Source organism: Cinclus cinclus, chromosome 1 (genome assembly GCF_963662255.1).
Source record: "Cinclus cinclus chromosome 1, bCinCin1.1, whole genome shotgun sequence".
In the NCBI taxonomy this organism is placed as follows: Eukaryota; Metazoa; Chordata; class Aves; order Passeriformes; family Cinclidae; genus Cinclus; species Cinclus cinclus.
Window position 1 is genome coordinate 46,080,414 of NC_085046.1, and position 11,031 is coordinate 46,091,444.

The following is an 11,031-nucleotide window of genomic DNA, read 5'->3' on the forward strand; positions in this document are numbered from 1 at the left end:
TTAAATAAACAGGCTCTTGAAAAGCCATGAGATAAAAGGAAAATGTTCAAATCAGCTAGGAGCAAAGACAGACTTTTAAAGGGATTAAGGAGAGCAAGTTGTAGTCCACGGCAGATGCGAGCAAACCCCTCACTGGGCAAGGACGCTACTGCTCTGCTGCAGAGCCCAGACTGCGCCTTGAATTTGCAGCTCTCACCTGCTGAGCCAGGAAACCATATGGCTCTAACTTCCACAGAAAGGAAACCTGCAAACCTTCATAGTTTTTTGAGCACAAATTCTGCCTTTGCAAGCATGTCTAGCAATTGAGGGTGTTGTAGGAAAGACTCATATATCAGTCCAAAAGGACTAATGAGAATAATGCTTCTTCTGATAGCAAAAATAAGGCACATAGCAGTAAAACAAATTTTTGCCTCTATAAAATACCCTGAAATTATGTCCTTCATTGCAGCTTTTTCACAAAAGGACCACTAAGGTTAATGGCAATTAACATCCTCAAGCAGGACACGGGTTTAAACAGCTCATCATGAAGGAAATATTTTTATCTATTCTGTATAAAATCAATAGAAGTCCAGATTGGCTATTGCACAGGGAAAGCCCATAAATATCCAAGTATACACCCTGTGTAGTAGGGCACTTTTCATCTTTCCTATTGAAAGTATATAAACTTCTCTAAATATGCAAGTTGTGGTGGGTCCAGTTTTGAATCATCCAACTCTTGGCATTTATCTGATGCTTCAGTCCTCCTTGATTTCCACCACAGGATCCTGAGACTCAAAACTGAGCACTGCTATATTTATTTGCATTTCTCATGGATCTTGCCCTTATCAAATTCCCCAGGGTGAAATTTTATTCACCAGCTTCATATCCAAAAAGTAACAGCAAAATCAAAGTATACATACAGAAAAACCAGGTCCCTCCCTTCCTTCCATCATCAGAGCTAATGTTCCAGGGCTGATACTGAGATGGACTTGGCACTGGCTGTGTTGAGGGTTGATTTTCAGGCACCCAGCACATGGGGCCTGAGGGCATTGAGAGGAAATGTTGAAAAAAGAATAACAGTTCTTTAGTTACATAAGTTTTTTTTTGTGTTAGGTGCCATCATGTTGTCCAGCTTACCCTGGTTCAGGCTCCATGTGGTTACAGCTTTATCTCTTTCATTTGCAATCCCTTATTTGAACATGGGTCCTATCACTAAGGCCACTGTGGCTATTGTCCAATTCATTTTGCGTGTTGATAAGGTGAGGAATTAATGGATTTTTAATTTCCTCTGGAAGGCAGGTACATGGATTCAGGGATATCACTCTAACTGTATGTTTTTGGGGTTACTTTAATAATGGTACATACTATGAGGGAATGACACCAGGGAAAATTTTGTCCCAACCCTTTACCCAGTTTTTTGGGTCTACTCCACCAGTTTCTGAAGGGTTCAAATCTCCTCTAAATGCTAATGACATTTTACAGTAGCTGATGTTGCTGATATGCCTTGTTATGTTTAGCATTTGGAGATAAGGGGAGATTGACTTGGATGACAACCCTAATACCTACCCCAGGAAATAGGGATGCTGCTGCAGAGACTGACCGTGCCCCAGAGCCCACCTCAGAAAGGAACCACCCAGACTGGGTGCAGGTTCTAGAGAAGGAGATAGGCCAGATGCTGAAGGAGTACCTTTCCCCAGCTGGTGAGAAACCCTTCCCTTGCCTTAAAGAGGGAGAGTCTGATGGTGCAGCAGTGGAACCCACAAACACTACAACCATCCAGGTTCCAGCTTAACCACAAGTCACAGCCAGCAGTAGTTGCCCCCATGGAAACTAGGAGGTCTAAGATGAAAACAAAGCATCTAGAAAAAAAAAGATCAGAAAGGAGGGCCCTCACAACCAGCAGGAAAGCCAGAGGTTGAAATCATCACTGAGTCTGTCGTATGAAAGTCTCTGTAAGCTGCGAAAAGACATTGTACAACGGGGACATGAGGCTTTTACAACTTGATTCCTTCATGTCTTGGACCTTATGGGAACAGGCGTGCAACTAGATGGTACTGAGGCAAGGAATTTGGGACCCTTGACCCAGGACTCAGGTGTGGATCAGGTATTTGTAAGGGAGCCAGGCCTCCTTTCTCTGGGAGCGGCTTTCAATGAATGTAAGAGAGAGGTTTGTCCACAGAGAGAGAATGCAGGACCACCACCATCGAATGTGTTGGAAGACCCTTGAGGAAGGGATGCAAGAGCTGAGAGAAATGGCAGTATTAGTGGTACTGTTTGGGAGGGATGGGCAGCATGACAATAATCCTGACAAGGACAGGTGTACTGGGCAGATGTTGTGGAATCTGGCACACCTAGAGCTATCTCAATATGCCACCTTTATTGCAACAATTAATGCTGATACCAACCAAGAGACAGTGGGTTCCATTGTCACCAAGCTCAGAAAATTTGAGACTATGAATCAATGGCCTGAGGCAGGCTTATGTCTCTGCTGTGGTTAAGGAACCCAAAGAGAAGTTTACGAACAGATAAGAGGGATGAGGGAGGAGATAAGGAAGATCAGTGTACCACTTGTACAAGTCGCAGACCTAAAGTTAAAACCCAACGTACCCCAGCAAAAGAGAGAGGGTACATCCCACCAGCGGACCTGTGGTTCTTTCTGTGTGACCATGGGAAAGACATGAGAAGGTGGGATGGGAAACCCACTTCTGCCCTGGCAGCACGGGTGCGTCAACTCAGGGAGGGAAACACTAACCAAGGGAGCTCCACTAAAGTGAAGGTAGCCTCAACTTCCCATAACCAAGATGCAGGGTATTACAGAAGGGAGGATGATCTGTCATATCCCCTTGAAGGAACCTCCAGTATGTGTGCCCAGGAAAGAAGATAATAACCAGTGCTAGAGGGGCCCTGCCTCTAGCCAGGGAGAGGCACGGGAAAACCGGGACTTTTGGGTGGTGTGGATCTGATGGCCTGGCACATCAGGGCCACAGAAACATAAGGCATTAGTTGATGCTGGTTCACAGCGCACCCTAATACCATTAGGACGTGTGGGGAAGAACCTGTTTCCATTGCTGGGGTGACAGGGCGATCACAGGAATTGACTTTGCTGGAGACTGAGGTGAACCCGGCTGGGAAGAAGTGGCAGAAACATCCAATTGTGACTGGCCCAGAGGCACCGTGTATTCTAGGCATAGACTTCCTCAGGAATGGCTATTACAAAGACCCAAAGGGACTCAGGTGGGCTTTTGGAATAGCTGCTGTAGAGGCAGAGGACATTAAGAAATTGAACACCTTACTTGGACTGTCAGAGAACCCATCTGCGGTGGGACTCCTGAAGGTGAAGGAGCAGCAAGTGCCAACTGCTACCACGACGGTGCACTGCTAGCAGTATCAGACAAATTAAGATGCCATTATCCCCATCCACAAGATGATCCGTGAGCTGGAGGGCCAAGGTGTGGTGAGTAAAGCCCACTCACCCTTCAACAGCCCCATCTGGCCTGTGTGCAAGTCTGATGGAGAATGGACTGTGGACTATCGTGCATTAAATGAAGTGACTGCACTGCTGAGCGCTGCCGTGCTGGACATGCTGGAACTCCAGTACGAGCTGGAGTCCAAAACAGCAAAGTGGTACACCACCACTGACATTGCCAATCCATTTTTCTCCATTCCTCTGGCAGCAGAGTGCAGGACTCAGTTTGCTCAGGAACCGACTGCCCAAAGGGTGGAAACAGAGCGCCACCATCTGCCATGGACTGATCAAGACTGCACTGGAAAAGGGTGAAGCTCCAGAACATGTGCAATACATTGATGACATCACTATGTGGGGGGGACATAGCAATGGAAGTATTTGAGAAAGGAGAGAAGATCATCCAGATTCTGCTGGGACCTGGCTTTCCCATCAAGAAGAGCAAAGTCAAAGGAACTGTGCGAGAGATCCAGTTCCTGGGAGTAAAGTGACAAGATGGGCGGCACCAAATCCCCACTGAGGTCATCAATAAGATCACCGCGATGTCTCCACCAACCAACAAGAAGGAAACACTAACTTTCCTAGGTGCTATAGGCTTTTGGAGAATGCACATTCCTGAGTAAAGCCAGATTGTGAGCCCTCTCTACCTCGTCACCCAGAAGAAGAACGAATTCCACTGGGGCCCTGAGCAGCAGCAAGCCTTTGCCTAGATCAAGCAGGAGGTCACTCATGTGGTAGCCCTTGGCCCAGTCAGGACAGGACTAGAGGTGAAGAATATGCTTTACTCTGCAGCTGGGAACAAGGGTTTGACCTAGAGCTGTTGGCAGGAGGTACCTGGTGTGATTCAAGGCTGAGCACTGGGATGGTAGAGCCAAATTTACAGAGGGCATGAAGCCAACTACACTTCCACAGAGAAGGAGATCTTGGCTGCTTATGAAGGAGTTCAAGCTGCCTCAGAGGTGATTGGCACAGAAGCACAGCTCCTCCTGGCACCCCGACTACCAGTGCTGGGGTGGATGTTTAAAGGGAAGGTCCCCTCTACCCATCACACCACCGATGCCACATGGAGCAAGTGGATCGCCCTCATCACACAGCACGCCCATATCGGAAATCCAAATCGCCCTGGGATTTTGGAAAAAAATTACAAACTGGCCAGAAGGTGAAAATTTTGGTCTCACTGATGAAGAGGAGCAAGAACAAGTGACCTGGGTTGATGAAGCCCCGCCATACAACCAACTGCCAGCAGATGAAACTCGCTATGCTCTTTTCACTGACGGTTCCTGTCGCATCGTGGGGATGAACCGGAAATGGAAAGCAGCGGTATGGAGCCCCACACGACAGGTTGCACAAGCTACCGAAGGAGAAGGTGGATCAAGTCAACTTGCTGAACTCAAAGCCGTTCAGCTGGCCCTGGACATTGCTGAAAGAGAGAAGTGGCCAAAGCTCTACCTTTACACTGATTCATGGATGGTAGCCAATGCTCTGTGGGGTTGGCTGGAAAGATGGAAAAAGGCTAACTGGCGCCAAAGGGGAAGACCAGTCTGGGCTGCTGGAAAGACATTGTCACTCGGGTAGAGAAGCTACCCGTAAAAGGCCACCATGTAGATGCCCACATCCGCAGGAGTCGGACTAATGAGGAGCACTGACACAATGAGCAAGTAGATCAGGCTGCAAGGATAGAGGTGTCACAGATAGACTTAGACTGGCAACACAAGGGAGAGTAGTTCCTGGCTCGATGGGCCCACGATGCCTCAGGTCACCAAGGCAGAGATGCTACCTATAAGTGGGCACGAGACCGAGGGGTGGATCTCACCATGGACAGTATTTCCCAGGTTATCCATGACTGTGAGACGTGTGCTGCCATCAAGCAAGCCAAGTGAGTGGAGACCCTCTGGTATGGAGGGCAGTGGTCCAGATATAAGTATGGGGAGGCCTGGCATATTGACTACATCACACTGCCTCAGACACGCCAAGGCAAGCGCTACGTGCTAACCATGGTGGAAGCCACCACTGGGTGGTTGGAGACCTACCCTGTGCCTCATGCCACTTCCCAGACCACCATCCTGGGCCTGGAAAAGCAAGTCCTTTGGAGGCATGGTACCCCTGAGAGAATTGAGTCAGACAACAGAACTCATTACAAGAATAGCCTCATAAACACCTGGGCCAGAGAACACGGCATTGAGTAGATGTACCACATTCCTTATCATGCACCAGTGGCTGGGAAAGTTGAATGTTGCAGTGGCCTGCTTAAAACTACCTTGAAGGCACTGGGTGGGGGGACTTTGAAGAATTGGGAGTTTAATCTACCAAAGGCCACATGGTCAGTGAACACGTGAGGTTCCACTAACCAAGCAGGCCCTGCCCAATCTGAACCCTTGGGAACACTAGATGGAGATAATGTTCCAGTGGTGCACATGAGAGGTATGCTAGGAAAAACTGTTTGGGTGAATTCTGCCTCCATCAAAGACAATCCCATCCATGGGCTGTTTTCATTCAAGGACCAGGTTGCACCTTGTGGGTGATGCAAAGGGATGGAATTCCTAATTCATACCAAATTCATACCCCAAGGAGACCTCGTTTTAGAGTGAACTACCTATGCTACTGTGCCTGTATATGTAACTGCATATATATATATATATATATATATATATATATATATATATATAATTTAAAGATTTTAATTTGATGTAGCATGCTGGTATGGGAAAAATTGGGGGTCGATAATGTTGGAGGTTGGTTTTCCCTTTTCTGTCTGTGGAATTTTCCCATTTTCATGCTAAAAAAACCTGTTGACCATGCCCTAGTGGCAAGGGGAAGGGGAAAAACCCATGAGATACAAAGAGCCAGAAGAGGAGAGGGTTCACCCCATTTTGCCCTTGGAGTTGGCGGAGGACCACTGCCACCACTGCCACCACTGCTTCTCCATCCACACTATCCCAGCGCCAGGAGCCACCCTCATTGCTGTCGGACCCTGCACTGCTGCCTTCTCTCTTTCAGCCTCCCACCTCCAGGCACGCTGCTGAGCACTGCGACCAACACCCATGATCGGAGGGGTCTCTCCATCCCTCTCTCACCTGGGATGCCGACACCATCACCCCAGTCGAGTTGCAGCTGTGTGGGACCTATCCTACCTCCCACTACCAGTGCAGGGAGAGGGTGCCTACAGCCAAAAAAGGACTGGAACTGAGTTACAGTTCTGTTTGTTGTTAATTTCATAGCTGGTGTTGTTTTTTGTTTGTCTTTTTAGATATATTAGTAAAGAACTGTTATTCCTATCCCCATATCTTTGCCTGAGAGCTCCCTTAATTCCAAAATTATAATAATATGGAGGGAGGGGTGATAACACTCTCCATTTTAAAGAGAGGCTTCTGCCTTTCTTAGCAAATACTTGTCTTTCAAACCAGGGCAGGCTGGCTCAAAATCACCAATGAACTCTTGCCTGAAAGATTTTTGGCTGAATCACTGCATTCCTCTGAGCCTCAGATTTGACATCTACAAAGCCAGGACAACGATAAGGATTTCCATGGTGAAAAGTCTTCAGATCTCCTTCTGAAAAATACTGTGGGAGACTCATATCATATTCATTATTACTATTACTATCATTGTCTTTTACTCTTATTATTCCTATGCAGTCCCACCATCTCCGTGAACTCCTTACACATAGATGCTTACGCATAGATGCTTAGAGCACAAATGACTGGGATCACGACCTGTTAAATTTATTGTGGCTAATACCAGCAACCTTTCCCCTTCTGCAGCATCATATACTTGATTGTGATTCGAACTATCTGGATGAAGAGCAAAGCTCAGACTGTCATCATATCCAGCTGTCCTGGTGAGTCTCATCATACCTGACTCCAGCTTTGTGATTCAATTCCAGCTGATCCTCATAAATCTGGGAGTGCTGGGACATGCAGTGTCATGTTGGACCCCCATCGCTGCAGTGGGAATGGGGTTTCTGCATTTGTTCATTCATAACTCATTTCTACATTATTTACCTTCTTTCCTTTGACACTGAATTCTCTTTAGAGATATTAGAGAAAACATCTGTGAGAAAATGAATAAAAAATATGAACTACTTATTCTAGAAGCTAGAATTCTTATTCCTATAACTTTGTCCATTTCCAGAATAGTTTTTTCTACCATATACTCAGCAACACTTTTTCTGTGTCTTCACATGTGCTTGCAAGTCTGAATTTTGCTCAAGATCAGAAATTCCTGATAACAGAATGCTATAAAATGATCTGAGTATTCCATCCCAAGACTACACATGCCTCAGGGCTTCAGGAAGATCTTCCCTGGTTCATTTTCCTCTTTTTATTTTGGCTGGCTCAGGTTTTGATTGTCCAACTTGAGCAGACTTGTAAGTGTCCAAATTTCAGGAACTACTGAGGTCCTGACTGCCACCAGGGAAAATGGGATTGTGTATTCCTGTCTTTCCCGTCAAGGTACACATGGACACATCCACACACCAGTCCTATTCTTTCACTAGCTAAACTGTTCTTTTCACAGGTGGCAAAACCTCCAGTGCCTACACCAGTCGTGGGTTCATATCCAGGGCGAAGGTGAAAGCGGTCAAGTACAGCATTGTAATTATCCTTGGTAAGTGAAAAGCCCCACAGCTGGGAGGATGCTGACATTAGGAAGCTGCTTTTCCTCGGTAGCCTCTATCATCAGCAGACAAAGCAGATGACTTGGAGAAGGAACTTTACTCAGACACCTGACTTGCCTTCTGAGCTTGTCCTTCCCCTCTCTTCTGGCTGATAGGTTTCTATTTTAGGTATCTGTCATAAGCCTTAAATTAAATTAGATGCATAGCCCCTCATGTGCATAAAGAAAGTAAAGATGTCTAAATGTCTAAAAGGAGCAAAGGAAGAAGTCATCTCTTTCCTATCCAGACTGCCAAAAGATTTGGCAACTGAGTTGTCTTTTAGGCTTAGAGACACTGCAAGGCATGTGAGCTGCTGGGGTGGTGAAAGGGACAGAAGAGATGAGATGTGCAATTGTATTCAATGTCACAGGTGTGTTGCCTGCCAAAATGGAAAGAATGAGCGCTCCTTTCCCAACTTCACTTAATGCAGGTGTTCCAGTCTCCCAGGGAAATGACATTATTTTGATGCAATTAGGAGGCTGACAATGAATAAAGAATAAATGAATAAAGACAGCATCACACAGAGCTTGTGATTAGCTGCCAGAGACATGCAGGAAAGGAACCAAAGCTGTTTACTCCCAAGTGCTGACAGTCATCCCTTGACACTGAAAAAGAGATTGCTTCTCTTTCCAACACTGCAAAATTCAGATTGGAGAATATTGTGATAACAGCCACTTGAGCTCACTGTCTAGTGGCAGCATCTGCAGACATGAGAGAGGCCAGTGTGATTCATATTTTTCATAAACCCAAGAATAGCTTCTCTGTGTCTGAACTTTTCTGCATGGCAATCAGAGAAAGCTTTTGTCAGACAAAACTACTATTGCAAGGCCATCAGATATTGAGAGTTCACATGGATGCTCAAGTATTTCAGCAGACCTTGAGAATATTAGACACCCAGCATCTCTTGATGTGTGAGCAGACTGACATCTAACATCCATGGATTTTTTTAAAGCCACTGAAAGTTCTGCACAGTGAGTGCTATGATCCACACTCTGACACTGTGTATTGCTGTTTTGCATGTATCTGTGCATAGACACCACCTGTTTGGTTGTTCTAGAAAACAGGAGGGGAGTTTACCTCACCACTTCCTTTGCACTTTTAGTGAGCACTCAGCTAACTGCCAGCCAAGAAATTCTGATTAATGTGACAAGAAAACAGGCACGGGGTTTCTCTTCTGTCTCATCTGGGTTAGGATGTGATCATGTGTCTGATTTCACAGTTTGCACAGTAGGTATGCAACCCAGGCGCTTACAGATTAGTTGAGTGAACTGCCTGTCCCAGCATTTCTATGCAAATCCTGAATCAAAAAGCCTTTGTGAGAAGAGATGGCATAGAAAATTGTGAGGGACAGATTAATTCCCTATGCCTGCAGATAAAGGTAGATTGTGGCTAACCTTTTTCCCCTACCATCTCTGAACAAAAGCAAAAGCTATGAGCAGTACAGTCCTCTCTTCCCTTCCTCAAATTCATCTCTCAAATGGCAGTACAGGAAATTAGGAGAATCTTCCTGCACACTCCATGTATACAGCACCTGCAACCAGCATGCCAAATGACATGTTGGTTTGCCATAATGCAGTGTGAAAGAGTGTCATTCCTTGCTCCGGGGTGTTTGAGAACCTTATTTTAATAGGTAGGTGTCTGTGATGGGAAGTGCTGTCACAGAGCAGCACTTTGGCTATGTGTACATTTAGATTGGCTACTCACTCGAGGGACCATTAAAAGAGCATATCACTATAACTGATGATGCTTTAACTGGCTACCTATTTGCCCTTTATGTGTAGTGTAGTGTTCAGAAGTATCTCAGTACGTCTAGAGGGAGCACTCTAAACACTTAGATAAACATATGTAATGTATTTTATAGGCATTAAAATAAAAATAAAGGCAAATAAAAGCAAAATTTAATAACTATTCTCTTAAATAAGATCCTGAATGGGGAGAGGGGTTTTTTGTTGTTTTTTTTATGAACAAATATTTATACATTATGACAGTTTTGCTCCATGAGTGTGTAATTACCTCCCTAAACTGCTAAACTAACCAATGTCAAGCTTTTCCTCTTTCTGTCTTGTCTGCAGCATTTATTCTCTGTTGGAGCCCTTACTTTCTTTTTGATATCCTGGACAACTTCAACATACTCCCCAAGACCAAAGAGCGCTTCTACGCATCTGTGATTATTCAGAACCTGCCAGCCTTGAACAGTGCCGTCAACCCCCTCATCTACTGCTTCTTCAGCAGCAGCTTCTGCCCCTCTTCTGAGTATTGGTCCTTTACTGTCACTCTGACTACCCCTAAGAAGGGAGAGAACACATAAACACAGTCCCTAAACTGATTAACTATTTTTGACTCCTTTAATTCTGACTTTTCTTTATTTTTTGTAGGGAAAGAAGAACTCAAAGGCTGGGGGGAACTTCTCGGGAAAGGAGTGATGGAGGGCAGGAGATGAAGGTCCTGTCGAAACCAGAATACATCTAGCATAGACAATGCTCTGCAAAGTCAAACTGGCACCTGTACAGAGAAAAAGGGAGGTCGCCCACAAGCCCTGTGCACTGGGAAGTGGATGGACACTGACTAGCAAGAGCCCGCACCTTGTGCTCTTAGAACATATATATTGTGGGTGGGCACTGCAGCTTCATCAATTGTACACTGCCAGTGCCAAGCTCAGCATGAGGGGTTTGTATGCCTCTGTTGTGAGACTTCATCTTGACTCTCTGTTTAAAGCAAGCTGTAATCTATGTGCTCGAAACAGAAAAAATAATTGTGAATGGTGTCTAGTCAGAGTCTTCTCTATTTTTCAGGAGTCACTAAAAGCCATCCACTGCACCATCTGGCTCTTATAACAGATAGAAATGTTTACAAGCAATTACAGAGCAAGGACCCCAGTTAAAAATGAAAACACAGGCACTTTTCCAATGAGAAAATGCCATTGGTCTCTCTATGTAAC

At 45.4% G+C, this 11,031-nt stretch overlaps 1 protein-coding gene across 2 annotated transcripts in view; it reads left to right on the plus strand.

The window, feature by feature from the left end:
• Positions 1–10,562, plus strand: part of NPSR1 (neuropeptide S receptor 1) — a 60,599-nt gene extending 50,037 nt beyond the window's left edge. For both annotated transcript variants that reach the window (XM_062497225.1, XM_062497233.1), the window contains 4 exons: positions 7,201–7,277; positions 7,955–8,044; positions 10,166–10,346; positions 10,469–10,562. In XM_062497225.1, the coding sequence (XP_062353209.1) occupies positions 7,201–7,277; positions 7,955–8,044; positions 10,166–10,346; positions 10,469–10,562 (442 nt within the window). The remainder of the gene's footprint in view (positions 1–7,200; positions 7,278–7,954; positions 8,045–10,165; positions 10,347–10,468) is intronic.
• The last annotated feature ends 469 nt before the right edge of the window (positions 10,563–11,031 follow it).